This window comes from Leptodactylus fuscus, chromosome 11 (assembly GCF_031893055.1).
Source record: "Leptodactylus fuscus isolate aLepFus1 chromosome 11, aLepFus1.hap2, whole genome shotgun sequence".
Taxonomy (NCBI): domain Eukaryota; kingdom Metazoa; phylum Chordata; class Amphibia; order Anura; family Leptodactylidae; genus Leptodactylus; species Leptodactylus fuscus.
Window position 1 is genome coordinate 89059308 of NC_134275.1, and position 20014 is coordinate 89079321.

Below are 20014 nucleotides of genomic sequence, written 5' to 3' on the forward strand. Positions count from 1 at the left end.
GAAATCATTTTTTACATGTGTAACAAATGACAGTGGATGGATTTGGTCGGCGTATATGGAATATGGACATATAAAATGTAGAAGTGAATCACCAATGTCAGATCTGTCCAAGATCAAGGCAAGGAATCTGAGAAACGACTAACACCGACAAAACGATGGAGACGCAAACAGTCCGAGACGAGACAAAGATGCGAAGAGAAGGAAGGGACTCAGTAGAGGGAAGAATCAAGTCACGATGTTAGAGTTAGAGGGTACCTCGAAATACAAACCTATATACAGTGTATACGCTTTATAGTAAACACAAGTCTCTATGTTGTTATTTTTATAATTCAGACACTTCAAAAATTTGTAGAAATCTTTTTATTTTGCAGGTTCTAGAACTTCTAGATTTCAACGAGGAATAAATTTCATCTTATATGAGCAAGGTCTTGAAGCGTTAGTGTTGGGCTCGGGTCTTATGCTTAGATGTTTCCTATCTACGGTGGGTTCTAAGGTAAACTTTTGCAGAATGGTTATGAAGAAGAGGAAGATCTCCATGCGGGCCAGACCTTCTCCCATACACATGCGCTTTCCTAAGAAGACAGAAGAGTCCATGTATGAGCGCACACAATAAGAAGCAGAGCTCAGCTTTAGGAGAACACAAATAGCATTTCTAAATGGACAGAGGGGTAATTGGGGGTAATTCCAGTTATCTAGAGTTCATGTGCACCTGCCATTTTGGGATAAGCTGTTATATGAGGAGTAAGATTATCGTTGGTCAATCTATGGCTTATATTCAGTGGACTGGTGAGAAGGTGACGGACAGAGAACTGGAGTCCCGCTATATCAGCCCCAGGTTCCTGACCTATGTGCGGTCCAGTGCGGGTCTGGAATAGGTTTCAGCCCCAGCTGTGAGTCCATGGCTAGTTACCACCCCATAAAAGAGCCGACAGGGCAGACCCAGGAGGTCAGGAAGTGGCTGGGTCTGTCCTGTAACCCTTGTCTTTTTCGTGTGTCTGATAGTAAGCCACATGTATAGTTAGGTTATAACTTCTGTTTAGTTTGTTACTCAGACAAGCAAGAATTTGTTTTATTTTTGCCTGAAGTTAAGGCTAAACCAGTTTGCTGCACATGTTGTGTCCCTGTCTTGACTGTTTGGGTCCGCACCACTTCTATCTTCCCCACACCCTCTATACCTTATACTTATAGCCTGCGTTTCTCTCTGAGCAGGTGAGTGGACACTAGCTGCCATGGATGTAAGGATTGTAGGGTTATAGGTTGGACTTGATGGACTAATGTCTTTATCCAACCTCATCAACTATGTAACTATGTATGTTTATACACTGCTCAGAGTATGACTATGCGGTATAGTGTCATAGTGAGGAACAGCCCCAGGAACATGCGAGACATATGTAGAGAAATACTGTACTTGATCAATGTGAGTCTAGTGGTTTGATAAGGATAGAAAGCTCCTATTCTTTCCAGCTTATTTTTTTTCTGTTCTCTCTTGCACTTCCTGTTCACCCCTCACCCCAACCCTCTCCATAGACTTCTACAGACACGAGACCTGAAGTCCATCTTAGCAGCTGAGATTTTCAGAGTGAAAAGCAATAGAAAGATAGAGCAAGGAAACAGTCTAATAACTGAAGAAAGAAGCTTTCTCTATGATAGAATATCTTATAACATTTCTTTTATTCCCCTGCAATATTAATTCAGAATTTGTTTGTCGAAACAACAGAAACTTTTTAGCCTCTTACCTGCAGAGAATGGCATAAAGGCATCGCTTTTCTTAAAACAGCCATTGTCATCCAGAAAGTGTCCAGGATCAAACTCATGCGGGTTCTTGAATTGTTTGGGGTCTTTCAGGACAGAGGTCAGGAGTGGAAACAACACTGTGCCCTAAAAGAGAAGGTAGAAGAAAAGAAGATGAAAAAAATCAATACATAGTGTGACAGTCAGATCAGATTGGTTTCGGATTGGAAAAGTTGACTTAAAACTTAGAGAAGAGTAAAGCAGTGCGGGCTATAACCTGAAGGAAGTGTCTGTAAGGTGGGCGCCCATAAACCATCAGCAGCCGCCATGTACGAGGAGGGGGTACTAAGCTGTGGCCAGACACCTCCAACACTACCTTACCTCCCTGAGAAAAAAATAGCCAAGAACTGAAACTCAAGATGTCCAAACCTTCTTTCTCCAATATTTGTCAGGGAAAAGTCCATAACCCAGAAGAAACCTAGTCCGTCAGTCTTACATAAATCATGAAGCATACAGAATAGTCATTTAAAAAAAAAATGTAAGAAATATCAGTCTTGAGTTATAAACTTAAAAGATAATGTGTAACATGCTAAGAAGATCGGGATCCGGCACCTTAGGAATGTGATATCCTCTGAAGGTCGTGTCCTTGCTGGCAGAATGGGGGACTCCAGTAGGGACAATATCCGCAAATCTCTGGATCTCGTGGATCACGGCCTCTGTATACGGCATCTTACTTCTGTCTTCTATCGATGGACTCCGATCTTTGCCTATTACACTGTCAATCTCCTGGTGGATTTTTGCTGAAATTTGCAACAAACAGAAAGAAGGACATTGTTACCATTCTAATCCCATTGTAGAATTGTATCCATCACATCGTCCAAAGCAATAGTCTTCTCCATTTCAGTAACAATCTGATCACTAGAAATAATTGAAGCAAAGTCCAAACTGTGATTGAAGAAGATCTAAAACTTCACTTTTACTAATCCTGCGAATAAAACAAATGATCAAAAAATATCTGGGTAAACGTTATACAGCATATCACTCGGAGATAGAAGAGAAGCACAGAGCACCTCTCATTGTGACCGAACTTATTGGATACAAAAGCTCTGCGGCGACCCAACTGTTACCCATCGTAATGGTAATATTATTGTATAGTCAATGGCGTAGAACCTGTTCAATGTTGTATGGTAGAGCATACCAGGTGTGAGAAGCCGGGGTTATGTAGGATGTGGGAGGGAGTTTGGGAAACTGTTCAACGTTGCGTATTAATTCCTTTGCTAATCTTATTTATCTGCTGACAAAGACGAAATGTGTGTTGGGGTTTCAGTTGCGGTTTGTGAGGCGGTCACCATCGTTGATGGTATGACTTTGGGTAGGTTATTATTCCAGCTTGTTGCATATTATGTGTAATATTCGGTTGCTATGTATATGTAGGGTTTAGGGGATATCGTCCCTCCGTAGGGAGAGAACCACCATTTAGGTGTGTGGAGACTTATTAAGTCATTTGGCTCCACTTGTGCAAAGGAACATGGGAAGAATATGCAAATCTGTCTTGATTGACTTGATCTGACTTGGTAAAATCCCACATCATTGCAGCAAAGGCCTCTTGGAAGGTCGGGCATGATGTTAAAGGGAGCGCCATGTATTAGGTTGCATTACTGAGGCACTGTCTTCCTAATTACATCATAGAAGACAGATTTGCATATCCTCACAGAGCGCCCTCTATTGGGCTGCATTACTGAGGCACTGTCTTCCTAACTACATCATGGAAGACAGATTTGCATATTCTTCCCATGTTCCTATGTATATGTAGTCAGTAATATGCCACATATAGGTCTCCTTTCATTTTGCATATAATTGCTCTCCAGCCAGTAGGCTTCCATGTCTTACCCTTATAGCATATATATTTTTGACTATCATACCCTCCTTATGTGAATTTATTATATCTTATTATCCACAGGGAGGTTATTACGTTGTACTACGTCTACATTGTAGACTCTGCCTCCTCACAGATGAGCCTCCAGCAGGACCAGCGTTGATTGGCTGAATGCTGTACACTGGCCAATCAACGCTGGTCAATTCATTCCTATGACAAAAAAGTAAGCTCCCTCGTAACAGCAAGCTGCCAGCTCTCCCGACCAGCAAGGACGAGCCTGCTGCAGAACCAGCGTTGATTTGCCGCAGGCTCGTCTTTACTAGTTGGGAGAGCTGGCAGCTTGCGGTTACGAGGGAGCTTACTTTTTATCAGCGCAACTGCAAGCGCTGTGCAGTTAAAGCGCACAGACCCCATAGACTATAATAACTGCACAGCGCTCCTCCTAAACACTCTCCTCCTGCTACTCGTGGACTTGGTGACTCTCCTTTAGTCGAATAGTGGTTTCCCCTGAAACGAGCATTTTCCCCATAGACTATAATGGGATTCGATATTCAATCGAGTAGTCTAATATTGAGGCTCTACTCGAAACGAATATCGAATATTTCGCTGTTCGCTCATCTCTATTCATTATCCTTTGCGTGTTCTCCATTGTTGTGGGGATTGGTTCTATTTTTTTATCTGTCTCGTCTTCCATATTGCAATGTTTCAGTGCTATTTATTACTGTTGTGGGATATTACATTGCTACATATACTATTGGATATTATATTTTGCTCTTACTTTATTGTTTTTTCATGCGGGTTAGCATTCCTTATTAAACCTTAACCAACAATAATGTTAATACTTTCTAGATTCCTAACTCCGAGCCACCGTCCTAGGTAACACGTGACCCCACTGGAACCTTTCTTTAGTATAACGATTGCCCCCAGTGACCCCTGGGTAGAAGAGATGTATATAGTACCTATAAGAAGTAAAACTAAACTAGCAGGCAGATGAATCCTGGGAAATTTAGTCTGCATGGAAATAACAGCGATACAAGGAGCAGCGAGTAAGATAAAGCCGAGCACAGACTGTTACCTTGTATTTCTGGATACTTCATGATTATTAGGAAACTGTATCTTAGGGTCATACTTGTGGTCTCTGTTCCTGCAAAGAATAAATCTAATATGGTCGCTTGTAAGTTTTCCTCGTGAAATTCTGTGTCCGGATTCTTTTTTTCCTAAAAAAAAAAATAAAAAAATAAATGTATTCTATTAATTGTCAGAGTAACACAAACTCTATGTAGAAAACAAGACAATGACAAATGTGTGTAATGCGTTTCTCACATAATGGACTCAAAGCTCAGGGGCAGTGGCGTAGCTAGTGGGAGGCGGAGGGGCAGAGACTGACTCTATGGGGTCCACCCTGGGGCAGCCATTAATACATTCTTTACTTTTAACTAGATTGGTGTCTGCAGACACTGTTCTAGTTAAAACACTTCCTGTAACTTGATTGGCTTGTAAACCGCAAGTCAATGAGACCACAGACAGACGTCTGCTTCTCAGTACAGGCGGGCGCAATGACGTCACAACATCACGCGTCCTGTGTGTGGACAGGAAGGAAACCGTGGCTCCATTCATCAAAGGATCGCAGAAGAACTTAGGAGACACATAGGGAAGTTATTAATTTATAGATGCCCTTGGGGGTATTATTCATTACGAGGGGGTTATAATATATATTTTATATTTGGGGTAGCAGCAGGATGGGGGTGCAGGTGAGGACAATGTGGGTCAGGTGCCTGGAAAAGTGAGAAGTCAAAGATGTCTGTGCTGCAAACTTGGTGGTCCAGATGGAAGAGACGGGAAATGTGAACAATTAGTCAGAGACATCACCTGTAAGTCACTAAAAGTAACTGCCCTGTATTCACCTAAATAGTCCACAGAGCTGATATATACCTCTACATAGTCACCTTACAATGGTAATATTGGTTTAGCTAAGTTGGGGGCTCACTTGGATATGTTCGCCGCGCGTGTGCTGAACCCCTTAGCTCTGCGCAGGGCAGGTCGTGGCTACCAAAAGGCTCCTCCGCAAATGTAGCAGAAATAGAAAGTGCAACGTTCATGGCCACCAATAGTAGGGTCTGTTTCTGCTACTTATTTTCAAGGTTGAATTTTGTTTGTCCTCTTAACCCTCAAAATGCTACTTCTTATTATGTATTAGCGCACCTCGTTCATCTTTATAAGGAAGCAATCCATGAAGTCGCGAGGACAATTCTCATCCAGGGTCGCTCGGTGAGTTTTTATCATCTCCTTTATAAACTGGTTCAGATTGTTGGTCATTTTGAAGATCTTCTGGTGCGGACCCGGAATATGGGGCATTATGGTCGGGAACATGTTAAATATCTAAATCAGAAAAAATGTTAAAAAATATATAAATGGATCATCATCATAAATCTTCTTCTCTTGGTTGAGGGTCATATTTACATTTACTATAAACCTCCACAATTCAATGACTTTATGAAGACGATACAGAGGACAGTGTAGTCTTGGTTAGAAATCTACCGTTTTATATCTGCAGCTCCCGTGTGACTCTCTGCTTACAGGCTACGATGAAACATTGTGCAGTCTGATCCACAAGTCGTCCTGCCTTCTATGTGGCCTTACTTCAAGGAGGTTATCAAGAGTGATGGAGAAAGGATTTCTTTATTGTCATTAAACAGGTTGTCCAGCAGGTTTTTTTTCAATTTAGGTCACGGTAGGTGAAAAAAATAAAATCTACTTACCTGTCCCCGCTGCTCTGGTGTCACCCAGTGTGGTCCGGTCCTGCTGCTCTGGTGTCTCCCAGTGCAGTCCGGTCCTGTGGCTCCGGTGTCTCCCAGTGCAGTCTGGTACTAGTGCTCGAGTGTTTGCCAGTGTGGTCCGGTCCTGATGCTCCGCGGTGTCTCCCAGCACCGTCCAGTCCTGCTGCTCAGGTCTCTCCCAGTGCAGTCCGGTCTTGCTGCTCCTGTGTTTCCCAGCGTGGTCCGGTGCTGCTGCTTGGGTGTTTTCCAGTGTGGTCCGGTCTTGCTGCTCTGGTGTCTCCCAATGTGGTCCGGTCCTGCTGCTCCAATGTTTTCTTGCAGAAGAAGTTCTCACTGGCTGTCAGTGACCGCTAAGGTCATTCAGCAGCCTAAGGAAAGGGCCTGGGCACGACACAGGTGTGACGGCCCTTGTCCTTTGCTGAGGTGTCTGATTTACCTTAGTGGTCATTGATAGCCGGTAAGGACTTTCTACAAGAAAACATTCGAGCAACAGGAAAAGACCGCACTGGGAGACAATGGAGCAGCAGGACTGGACTGAGTGGGGGAACACCGGAGCAGCAGGACCAGACCGCACTGGGAGACAATGGAGCAGCAGGACTGGACCATGTGGGGAGACACCAGAGCAGCAGGACCGGACCGCACTGGGAGACAATGGAGTAGCAGGACTGGACTGAGTGGGAAGACACCGGAGCAGCAGGACTGGACCGCACTGGGAGACAATGGAGCAGCAGGACTGGACTGAGTGGGGGAACACCGGAGCAGCAGAACCAGACCGCACTGGGAGACAATGGAGCAGCAGGACTGGACCATGTGGGGAGACACCAGAGCAGCAGGACCGGACCGCACTGGGAGACAATGGAGTAGCAGGACTGGACTGAGTGGGAAGACACCGGAGCAGCAGGACCGGACCGCACTGGGAGACAATGGAGCAGCAGGACTGGACTGAGTGGGGGAACACCGGAGCAGCAGGATCAGACCGCGCTGGGAGACAATGGAGCAGCAGGACTGGACCATGTGGGGAGACACCAGAGCAGCAGGACCGGACCGCACTGGGAGACAATGGAGTAGCAGGACTGGACTGAGTGGGAAGACACCGGAGCAGCAGGACTGGACCGCACTGGGAGACAATGGAGCAGCAGGACTGGACCGCACTGGGAGACAATGGAGCAGCAGGACTGGACCATGTGGGGAGACACCAGAGCAGCAGGACCGGACCGCACTGGGAGACAATGGAGCAGCAGGACTGGACCATGTGGGGAGGCACCAGAGCAGCAGGACCGGACCGCACTGGGAGACAATGGAGCAGCAGGACTGGACCATGTGGGGAGACACCAGAGCAGCAGGACCGGACCGCACTGGGAGACAATGGAGTAGCAGGACTTGACTGAGTGGGGGGACACCAGAGCAGCAGGACCAGACCGCACTGGGAGACAATGGAGCAGCAGTAATGGACCGTGTAGGGAGACACCAGAGCAGCAGGACCGGACCGCACTGGGAGACAATGGAGTAGCAGGACTGGACTGAGTGGGAAGACACCGGAGCAGCAGGACTGGACCGCATTGGGAGACAATGGAGCAGCAGGACTGGACTGAGTGGGGGAACACCGGAGCAGCAGGACCAGACCGCACTGGGAGACAATGGAGCAGCAGGACTGGACCATGTGGGGAGACACCAGAGCAGCAGGACCGGACCGCACTGGGAGACAATGGAGTAGCAGGACTGGACTGAGTGGGAAGACAACGGAGCAGCAGGACCGGACCGCACTGGGAGACAATGGAGCAGCAGGACTGGACCGCACTGGGAGACAATGGAGTAGCAGGACTGAACTGAGTGGGGGAACACCGGAGCAGCAGGATCAGACTGCACTGGGAGACAATGGAGCAGCAGGACTGGACCATGTGGGGAGACACCAGAGCAGCAGGACCGGACCGCACTGGGAGACAATGGAGTAGCAGGACTGGACTGAGTGGGAAGACACCGGAGCAGCAGGACTGGACCGCACTGGGAGACAATGGAGCAGCAGGACTGGACTGCACTGGGAGACAATGGAGCAGCAGGACTGGACCATGTGGGGAGACACCAGAGCAGCAGGACCGGACCGCACTGGGAGACAATGGAGTAGCAGGACTTGACTGAGTGGGGGGACACCAGAGCAGCAGGACCGGACCGCACTGGGAGACAATGGAGCAGCAGGACTGGACCGCACTGGGAGACAATGGAGCAGCAGGACTGGACCATGTGGGGAGACACCAGAGCAGCAGGACCGGACCGCACTGGGAGACAATGGAGCAGCAGGACTGGACTGAGTGGGGAGACATCGGAGCAGCAGGACCAGACTGCACTGGGAGACAATGGAGACTGGGAGACAATGGAGTAGCAGGACTGGACTGAGTGGGGGAACACCGGAGCAGCAGGATCAGACCGCACTGGGAGACAATGGAGCAGCAGGACTGGACGATGTGGGGAGACACCAGAGCAGCAGGACCGGACCGCACTGGGAGACAATGGAGTAGCAGGACTGGACTGAGTGGGAAGACACCGGAGCAGCAGGACCGGACCGCACTGGGAGACAATGGAGCAGCAGGACTGGACTGAGTGGGGGAACACTGGAGCAGCAGGATCAGACCGCACTGGGAGACAATGGAGCAGCAGGACTCCATGTGGGGAGACACCAAAGCAGCAGGACCAGACCGCACTGGGAGACAATGGAGTAGCAGGACTGGACTGAGTGGGAAGACACCGGAGCAGCAGGACCGGACCGCACTGGGAGACAATGGAGCAGCAGGACTGGACCGCACTGGGAGACAATGGAACAGCAGGACTGGACCATGTGGGGAGACACCAGAGCAGCAGGACCGGACCGCACTGGGAGACAATGGAGTAGCAGGACTGGACTGAGTGGGGGGACACTGGAGCAGCAGGACCGGACTGCACTGGGAGACAATGGAGCAGCAGGACTGGACCATGTGGGGGACACGGGAGCAGCAGGACTGGACCGCACTGGGAGACAATGGAGTAGCAGGACTGGACTGAGTGGGGAGACACCGGAGCAGCAGGACCGGACCGCACTGGGAGACAATGAAGCAGCAGGAATGGGCCGTGTGGAGAGACACCAGAGCAGCAGGACCGGACCACACTGGGAGACAATGGAGCACTGGGTACAGGTACAACCCCTTGTACCCCTTGGATATGTATATTATTTGCATACATTAGATATCATATCTTTGAATTCTGAAAACTTATGCTAATTACCTCGCACCTATATACATATTCTAGACATTTTGAAATAGTTACCTGCCCAGAACGTGTGTTGAGCAACCGAAGAAGTTCGTGAAGATAAGACAAGAGAGCCAGGAATTTTTGGTCTTCATAGTCAAATCTTTCACCAAACACAACGGAGCAGATGACGTTGGACACAGTGAGTCTTGTCATATGTGTTGGATCAATTGGATTATCTGTTAATTAATATAAAGTGGTCGTTACTGTACAATAGGATACTGGTCATAGACGTGAGGCTGAGATTGGTGGTCGCCATTGATTTCAGGAGATCAGCTATTGATCTGATGTGTATTTAGACAGCTCAGTGGTCTCCCTATTTGCAGTCATTGGTGGGAATAGAAATCGGGTATGTTGGATTTCACCATGTCTCGGTTCAGACAAATATTTTGGAACTCTACCCACCTTTCTCCTTCATCAATTTCTCAGCGAGACAGCCGGCTTCTTCCTGGATTCTTTCTTCAATGCTTCGCTTTCCCATGCCAAAATTTCTCAAAGTTGTCAACGAAAACCTACGAAGGATTTTCCACCTTTCTCCATTGCTTGCAATGATCCCTGTAAGGTAAAGCAAGGAGTTTGTTTGGTGAGTTCTGTAGCTTTTAGATATTTTTGTTCCCAATTGTCAACATTTTTACTGCTGTGTGCAAATAGTGACAGAAGGAACCTCTGATACATGTAACAGCCCCTATGGGAGATGGACAACTTCAGAGTAGCTTCTAGAGGTTATAGGAAGGAGACAATGTTACTGGTTGGAAGCACACGGCTTACAATGTATAACCTTCACTTATATACTGTAAGACAAAACAGTTCATCGGCCAGGGAGGCGAGATGGGGCCGACTAATGGGTGGGTTCACTCCTACACCCTGAACGGGCTATCAGCACATGGGAGGCGACAACGTCAGAGAACAACCAGCAAGAGAAAGAAGAGGTTTGATATGATGTGTTTTGGTGGAGTCATGGAAATACCGACAGGAACCTAAATCTGAGCCTGTAACAGATGACTGGACAAAGAAGGATCAGAAAGCACAAAGCACTAGATCCCTCAGCATCGATTAGGATCAGATTGTACATGGAAATGTGACCCCGCAAAATAAGTGTGGGAGACCGGAGAAATCTCAGCCATAAGCTCTAGTGAGAAAGCTAAAGAAGACCAGTGATCTGCAGGACTAGAGAAGAAACATTGTAGTAATTGTGGAGCGCCTGCCTGGCATTGGGTAAGATTGAAAAGGTTCTTATGTCGCACATGACTATTAAGCGTCTTCCAGAAAGCTATGACCCGCTTGTAACTGGACCAGATATGCCCAGACAATGAGCTTACATGGGAGAATGTCAGAGGAAAGCGTAAAGATGAATACAAGCGGCAAGCAGGGACGGGGCATCTAAAACACAATCTCTTCTAAAAGTCCAACATCTACCCAAAAATAAAAGATATACTTGTATACACTCGAGTATAAGCCACATTTTTCAGCACAGTTTTTGTGCTGAAAAAGCCCCTCTCGGCTTATACTCGAGTCAAGCAAAAAAATATATATATATAATAAAAAATGAAGTAAATAAAATTTCTAAATCCCTCCTTTCCCTAGAATACATAGAGAAGTAGAAAATGACTGTGAAACACATTAGGTCTCCCGGTGTCCACTGAATATAGGGGGTCTGCAGTGCTCCTGTTCTGTCAGGAAGGGGTTAATAGGAGCACTGCAGATCCCCTATAGTCAGCCAGGCTGAATTCCACGTGGGGGAAAAACCCAGTCCTCAAGCTCAGGGAAGGGGCAGACAGAGAACCAAAACACCCCCTCCCCTTCCCCAGCAACTACTGCACCCCCCTAAAACCATTTTAATTTTTGAAATTTTCCAGTAGCTGCTGCATCCCCCCCCCCCCCCCCCCTCGGCTTATACTTGAGTCAATAAGTTTTCCCAGCTTTTTGTGGTAAAATTAGGGGCCTCGGCTTATATTCGGGTCGGCTTATACTCGAGTATATACGGTAATTTGAAAGAAACAGGTAAGTGTCTTGTATGCAAGAAAACAAGGCACCTGGAAGCTGTCGGCAGAGTCTGGAGAGCTAAGAGGAATCTGCTGAAAAAGCAAAATCAAAGGGTTAAAAGTGCCATAACAGAAGAAAAGCAAAGTGTAAGTACTGAAACATCCAAGCATGCACGGTGTATAGACTCTGGGGCAACTAGTCACATGACCAGCGATAGAAACCTCTAATCTTAACCAAAGTCAGATATGTCACCGGATATCGCGGCAGCAGTGGAGGCGCTACTATACATAACTATGACCCCACTGGATATCGCGGCAGCAGTGGGGGCGCTACTATACACAACTATGACCCCACTGGATATCGCGGCAGCAGTGGGGGCGCTACTATACACAACTATGACCCCACCAGATATCGCGGCAGCAGTGGGGGCGCTACTATACATAACTATGACCCCACCAGATATCGCGGCAGCAGTGGAGGCGCTACTATACACAACTATGACCCCAGTGGATATCATGGCAGCAGTGGAGGCGCTACTATACACAACTATGACCCCACCGGATATCATGGCAGCAGTGGAGGCGCTACTATACACAACTATGACCCCAGTGGATATCATGGCAGCAGTGGAGGCGCTACTATACACAACTATGACCCCACCGGATATCGCGGCAGCAGTGGGGGCGCTACTATACACAACTATGACCCCACCAGATATCGCGGCAGCAGTGGGGACACTACTATACATAACTATGACCCCACTGGATATCGCGGCAGCAGTGGGGGCGCTACTATACACAACTATGACCCCACTGGATATCGCGGCAGCAGTGGGGGCGCTACTATACACAACTATGACCCCACCAGATATCGCGGCAGCAGTGGGGGCGCTACTATACATAACTATGACCCCACCAGATATCGCGGCAGCAGTGGAGGCGCTACTATACACAACTATGACCCCAGTGGATATCATGGCAGCAGTGGGGGCGCTACTATACACAACTATGACCCCAGTGGATATCATGGCAGCAGTGGAGGCGCTACTATACACAACTATGACCCCAGTGGATATCGCGGCAGCAGTGGAGGCGCTACTATACACAACTATGACCCCAGTGGATATCGCAGCAGCAGTGGGGGCGCTACTATACATAACTATGACCCCAGTGGATATCGCGGCAGCAGTGGAGGCGCTACTATACACAACTATGACCCCAGTGGATATCACGGCAGCAGTGGGGGCGCTACTATACATAACTATGACCCCACTGGATATCGCGGCAGCAGTGGGGGCGCTACTATACATAACTATGACCTCACCGGATATCGCGGCAGCAGTGGAGGTGCTACTATACATAACTATGACCCCAGTGGATATCATGGCAGCAGTGGGGGCGCTACTATACATAACTATGACCCCACCAGATATCGCGGCAGCAGTGGGGGCGCTACTATACATAACTATGACCTCACCGGATATCGCGGCAGCAGTGGAGGCGCTACTATACACAACTATGACCCCAGTGGATATCATGGCAGCAGTGGGGGCGCTACTATACACAACTATGACCCCACCGGATATCGCGGCAGCAGTGGGGGCGCTACTATACATAACTATGACCCCAGTGGATATCGCGGCAGCAGTGGGGGCGCTACTATACATAACTATGACCCCAGTGGATATCGCGGCAGCAGTGGAGGCGCTACTATACATAACTATGACCCCAGTGGATATCGCGGCAGCAGTGGGGGCGCTACTATACATAACTATGACCCCACCAGATATCGCGGCAGCAGTGGAGGCGCTACTATACATAACTATGACCCCAGTGGATATCATGGCAGCAGTGGGGGCGCTACTATACATAACTATGACCCCAGTGGATATCGCGGCAGCAGTGGAGGCGCTACTATACATAACTATGACCCCATTGGATATCGCGGCAGCAGTGGGGGCGCTACTATACATAACTATGACCCCACCGGATATCGCGGCAGCAGTGGGGGCGCTACTATACATAACTATGACCCCACTGGATATCGCGGCAGCAGTGGGGGCGCTACTATACATAACTATGACCCCACTGGATATCGCGGCAGCAGTGGGGGCGCTACTATACATAACTATGACCCCACTGGATATCGTGGCAGCAGTGGAGGCGCTACTATACATAACTATGACCCCACCGGATATCGTGGCAGCAGTGGAGGCGCTACTATACACAACTATGACCCCACCGGATATCACGGCAGCAGTGGAGGCGCTACTATACATAACTATGACCCCACTGGATATCGTGGCAGCAGTGGGGGCGCTACTATACATAACTATGACCCCAGTGGATATCGCGGCAGCAGTGGAGGCGCTACTATACATAACTATGACCCCACCGGATATCGCGGCAGCAGTGGGGGCGCTACTATACATAACTATGACCCCACCGGATATCGCGGCAGCAGTGGGGGCGCTACTATACATAACTATGACCCCCACCGGATATCGCGGCAGCAGTGGGGACACTACTATACATAACTATGACCCCACTGGATATCGTGGCAGCAGTGGGGGCGCTACTATACATAACTATGACCCCAGTGGATATCGCGGCAGCAGTGGAGGCGCTACTATACATAACTATGACCCCACCGGATATCGCGGCAGCAGTGGAGGCGCTACTATACATAACTATGACCCCACCGGATATCGCGGCAGCAGTGGAGGCGCTACTATACATAACTATGACCCCAGTGGATATCGCGGCAGCAGTGGAGGCGCTACTATACATAACTATGACCCCAGTGGATATCGCGGCAGCAGTGGGGGCGCTACTATACATAACTATGACCCCCACCGGATATCGCGGCAGCAGTGGGGACACTACTATACATAACTATGACCCCACTGGATATCGTGGCAGCAGTGGGGGCGCTACTATACATAACTATGACCCCAGTGGATATCGCGGCAGCAGTGGAGGCGCTACTATACATAACTATGACCCCACCGGATATCGCGGCAGCAGTGGAGGCGCTACTATACATAACTATGACCCCACCGGATATCGCGGCAGCAGTGGAGGCGCTACTATACATAACTATGACCCCAGTGGATATCACGGCAGCAGTGGAGGCGCTACTATACATAACTATGACCCCAGTGGATATCGCGGCAGCAGTGGAGGCGCTACTATACATAACTATGACCCCAGTGGATATCGCGGCAGCAGTGGGGGCGCTACTATACATAACTATGACCCCACTGGATATCGCGGCAGCAGTGGAGGCGCTACTATACATAACTATGACCCCAGTGGATATCGCGGCAGCAGTGGAGGCGCTACTATACATAACTATGACCCCACCGGATATCGCGGCAGCAGTGGAGGCGCTACTATACATAACTATGACCCCACCGGATATCGCGGCAGCAGTGGAGGCGCTACTATACATAACTATGACCCCAGTGGATATCGCGGCAGCAGTGGAGGCGCTACTATACATAACTATGACCCCAGTGGATATCGCGGCAGCAGTGGAGGCGCTACTATACATAACTATGACCCCAGTGGATATCGCGGCAGCAGTGGAGGCGCTACTATACATAACTATGACCCCAGTGGATATCGCGGCAGCAGTGGAGGCGCTACTATACATAACTATGACCCCACCGGATATCGCGGCAGCAGTGGAGGCGCTACTATACATAACTATGACCCCACTGGATATCGCGGCAGCAGTGGAGGCGCTACTATACATAACTATGACCCCAGTGGATATCGCGGCAGCAGTGGGGGCGCTACTATACATAACTATGACCCCAGTGGATATCGCGGCAGCAGTGGAGGCGCTACTATACATAACTATGACCCCACCGGATATCGCGGCAGCAGTGGAGGCGCTACTATACATAACTATGACCCCACTGGATATCGCGGCAGCAGTGGAGGCGCTACTATACATAACTATGACCCCAGTGGATATCGCGGCAGCAGTGGGGGCGCTACTATACATAACTATGACCCCACCGGATATCGCGGCAGCAGTGGAGGCGCTACTATACATAACTATGACCCCACCGGATATCGCGGCAGCAGTGGAGGCGCTACTATACATAACTATGACCCCACCGGATATCGCGGCAGCAGTGGAGGCGCTACTATACATAACTATGACCCCACCGGATATCGCGGCAGCAGTGGGTATTCTCTACAGACAGGTGGAAAAGCCGCGCCAAAAACTGGAATGCTACTAAGAGAATTCTCCGATATTTGAAAGAAACGTAAGACATAAATGTAAGAATGTCTTCAACAGGAGATCTAAAGCTCACAGGCTATGTTTCTGCAGACCGGGCGAGAGATTCAGGTGATCGGAAGTCTCTTGGTCTGGCAGGTCTCTGTTGCCTTCTCATCTACAGAAGAAGAATGTGTGTCTGCGGCCTACGCAAGTCACGAGATTGTTTGGTTAAACCGATTGTTTCGAGATCTTGTCTTAGCCATCAACTCAGCCAAAGACGACGTATGAAGATAACCAAGGAGGCATTAAACTTGCAAGCAGTGAAAACATCAATTCAAGAACCAAACACATGGACCACTTCACCACCTGAGTGACACGAACATGGCATCGTCGAATTTGCTTATTGCGAAACTGACAAGATGGCGGCTGATATGTGTATATGTTAATTATTGCAGGAGCTTCTGTCTATAAAGATAGGGTTATGTTGTTAATAAAGCTCCAATAAAAATGGCGGAGGGGCCAGAGGAGCAGAATAGGAGGTTCCTGTTTCTCTATTGTATAGATCTGCAGCAGGGCACATGGAGAGGAGCCGAGATACTGAGATACAGATTGTAAAGTGGATTATCCTTGTTCCTGAATAAATAGACGTCTACTGTTGAACGCCTGCACCGTGCAAAGATGAATCCACTGCAAACATGTTTAGCGTCCATGCCTGACACTTAGGGATGCTACTTGTCTTCATGTATTGATGGCAGTGTTACAGTAGAAGAATGAACAAGCAGCCATGTAGTCTAATACCCAAATGCTAAAAGCCTTCATGTGCAAAGTCTACACCAGAAGTTCAAGTGAAAACCTGAATTGAATGAACTCCCAAGGAAGCGATCACTTTATTAAAGGAGCCTCAAGTTGGGACAATCCCAAAGATCCAACAAGTAGAACCGGTTTCAGAAAAAGACAACATGGAAAACCTGAAAGGAGTCTCTGGAATGAATGATGAAAGAGCTGGAGAAAGCACTGGGGATAAAACAGATGGCAACGTGCTCCAGAAATGATACCCAGATGGAGGTGACTATACAGGAGGACAAGCTGGTGCAGAGTCTAGTTACGTAGTAGACATTACCGGGAGAGTGGTCAAGAAGGTTGTTTTGCCTGGAATTGCCCCAGGAATACCAGAAATAAGAATGGAAAGTAAATTGGTCTGCAGTGGAGCGTAAACCGCAGGAGAAGGTGCCAAGTTATATGTGCTGTTAGAAGCCAAGGAACTGGTGGAAGCGTGCTTGGAAGTGGTGTCCTGCTTAGATAGGGTTGGGCTATACGCAGGATTCCTGGTCTTAGTCAAGGTTCCCCTCCTCTTTATGTGAGGGGTTTAGTTTGTCTGTTTCTTACTGTTTGTGTAGTAATAACGTAAGACGACTTTTCACTCTACAGCTGAAAGTTTTTATCATTCTCGTGATTCTAGAGATGAATGTATTACGAGAGTTTAGATGGTCTGTGAGATGGGACTATGTCAGCAATACCGACACATAGCCCTACAGAGAATACCCTAAAACAATCCTGGATGATGCAGAAGAGGCTTCTAGACCTGCCCAGGAGATTGGGTTGGGTGAGAACACTCTTTTCTAGAGCACTGAAAGTTTCCGCTGACTCTCCGTTATGATCTACAGATGAACAATCCTGAAGAAGGTATAACAGGAAAGAGCGAAACTGTCTGCCCAGGAGGAGAGGGAGGTGGGTAAGTCCTGGGAGTCCTTTATAAGTCTCTCTCATTGAGACTGGCTTTGGGTTCAGCCAAACCCTGGAACGCAAGATCCCAACTGGGAATGAAGGAGGTGTTATCTTCTGTTGTAATATGTTATTGTAATTCTTAAAGGTTTGGCAACTATCGGGCTATGGCTAGCCTTGGTGGTCAGAGTGACAATTGCAGTATATAGTACTTTTCTTAAATATAGATAGGGACTTTTACACTTCTTAAAAAATATTTATAACATAAAATCTTAAAAAATAGGCTATTTTTGTTTTCACATTCCCTTTAAAGAGATGACAAACCTATTTGATACTGTGCATATTAGATAAGGAGGTTATTGATAGTATAATTAGGGAATGACTAACCCGAGAGGAACTGGAATAGCCAAAAATCCTGCGAATGATATGTGTGAGTAATAGACTTTATCAGCAATCACCCCCACCTGCAATATATGACATGGTACGGCCTGTGCTCAGCATTATAGAATAATCCACATAGAGAAGTTACTGTGTATAGTAATTCTATTCAGTTACATTATCGACTTACCAAAATCCTTATTAAAAATCGCTCCTGCTCCGGTGTCTCCCCGATCACTGAACGCATCGCTGTGATCCACCAACGCCTCCTTCACTGCATCGTACCCAATCAGGACTATGGTCCGAACGTTTGCCAGGTAGATGGTATAGACCGGTCCGTACGTCTCACTCAGCTGCAAAGATTGAGAAAATATCATAAAAAAGGGCATGAGCAGCGCCCCGAGACGGCTACGAAAGCAAATAAGGACTTACCTTAACTAAAGACTGGGGTAGTTCTGTAGTGCTGAGCTGAAGGATATTCCCCAGGCCGGGTAGAGGGGTCGGTCCTGGGGGCAGGTTCTTCTGTTTCACCCCACTCCACCATTTAATGAGGTATATGAGTAGAGCGACTCCAGTAGCCAGGAGAAGCGTTGCTCCAATATTCAGAGCCATCCTGTGACTACAGCGCCTTGTGCACTATGTCCGGCTCCTCGCTGACTACAGCGCCTTTTGCACTATGTCCGGCTCCTCGCTGACTACAGCGCCTTGTGCACTATGTCCGGCTCCTCGCTGACTACAGCGCCTTTTGCACTATGTCCGGCTCCTCGCTGACTACAGCTCCTTGTGCACTATGTCCGGCTCCTCGCTGACTACAGCGCCTTTTGCACTATGTCCGGCTCCTCGCTGACTACAGCGCCTTGTGCACTATGTCCGGCTCCTCGCTGACTACAGCGCCTTGTGCACTATGTCCGGCTCCTCGCTGACTACAGCGCCTTGTGCACTATGTCCGGCTCCTCGCTGACTACAGCGCCTTTTGCACTATGTCCGGCTCCTCGCTGACTACAGCGCTGTGTGCACTATGTCCGGCTCCTCGCTGACTACAGCGCCTTGTGCACTATGTCCGGCTCCTCGCTGACTACAGCGCCTTGTGCACTATGTCCGGCTCCTCGCTGACTACAGCGCCTTGTGCACTATGTCCGGCTCCCCGGTGACTACAGCGCCTTGTGCACTATGTCCGGCTCCTCGCTGACTACAGCGCCTTGTGCACTATGTCCGGCTCCTCGCTGACTACAGCGCTGTCTGTACTGTGTCCGGCTCCTCGCTGACTACAGCTCTGTCTGTACTGTGTTCTCCTCTGTTTATATATCACCAGGATTAGGGCAGCCATCCAAATAACATGGGAACATTGAAATCAGCTTGGGCGTGCCAAAAGTGCAAGCGCAGATACAATTATATTACATAACACAATGTAAACGCCATAACAAATAGCAGAGATCATGTAAGGTCACGTCTGGAACGTCTGCAAGCATTCCAGGGTAAGAACAGCTGACATCTCTTATACCTCTTATTCTGCTCAGGCTTAGAATACAATTCTCCGAGTTCTGAGAGTTTTGCCTATTTGCTCGATTTTTAGTAATGGTGCCAGTTCTCAAGAGAATGCCAAGAGTGTGCAAAGCAGGAATCAAAGCAAAAGCTGGCTACTTTGAAGAACCGAGACTATAAGACAGATTGTCAGTTGTGGTCACACTTTTTTGTTCAGTCTATAATCCCACATGTGTTACTTCTGAGTTTTGATGCCTTCAGTGTGAATCTACAATTGTCATGAAAATACAGAAAAGGTGTGTCCAAACTTTTGGTCTGTACTGTATATATATATATATATATATATATATATATATATATATATGTTTCGTTTGATGTCTGTAGTGTACAACACTTAGAAAGAACAATATATTTATATCAAATACAATGTCTATTTGGTCATAGAGATGTACATAACATTAAGGGGACAGATAATCCTATAGAGTGCCCGTCCTATATTACTCACTCCAGGAGGATGAGTGATCGGTAAGTTCTGTGCTCCGCTATCTGAATG

At 48.1% G+C, this 20014-nt stretch overlaps 1 protein-coding gene across 1 annotated transcript; it reads right to left on the reverse strand.

The window, feature by feature from the left end:
• Window positions 1-298: 298 nt before the first annotated feature.
• LOC142184147 (cytochrome P450 2A4-like) lies at window positions 299-18747 on the reverse strand. Its single transcript, XM_075258878.1, has 9 exons — window positions 18412-18747; window positions 18170-18332; window positions 10066-10215; window positions 9679-9839; window positions 5810-5986; window positions 4683-4824; window positions 2344-2531; window positions 1737-1878; window positions 299-572 (listed from the first exon to the last, which is right to left on the reverse strand). Exons 1-9 carry the CDS (start codon window positions 18589-18591, stop codon window positions 391-393), a joined length of 1485 nt encoding a protein of 494 aa, XP_075114979.1. The 5' UTR covers window positions 18592-18747; the 3' UTR covers window positions 299-390.
• Window positions 18748-20014: the final 1267 nt, after the last annotated feature.

What these genes read in the sequence shown, in the direction of transcription:
- LOC142184147 (XM_075258878.1), bottom strand. Translation starts at nt 18,591, where the DNA reads ATGGCTCTGAATATTGGAGCAACGCTTCTCCTGGCTACTGGAGTCGCT. An exon ending in TCAACACACGTTCTGGGCAG is followed by an intron (nt 5,987 to 9,678) that starts GTAACTATTTCA and finishes TTTCTGATTTAG; the next exon opens with ATATTTAACATGTTCCCGAC. An exon ending in GAGGATATCACATTCCTAAG is followed by an intron (nt 1,879 to 2,343) that starts GTGCCGGATCCC and finishes CTTCTCTTTTAG; the next exon opens with GGCACAGTGTTGTTTCCACT.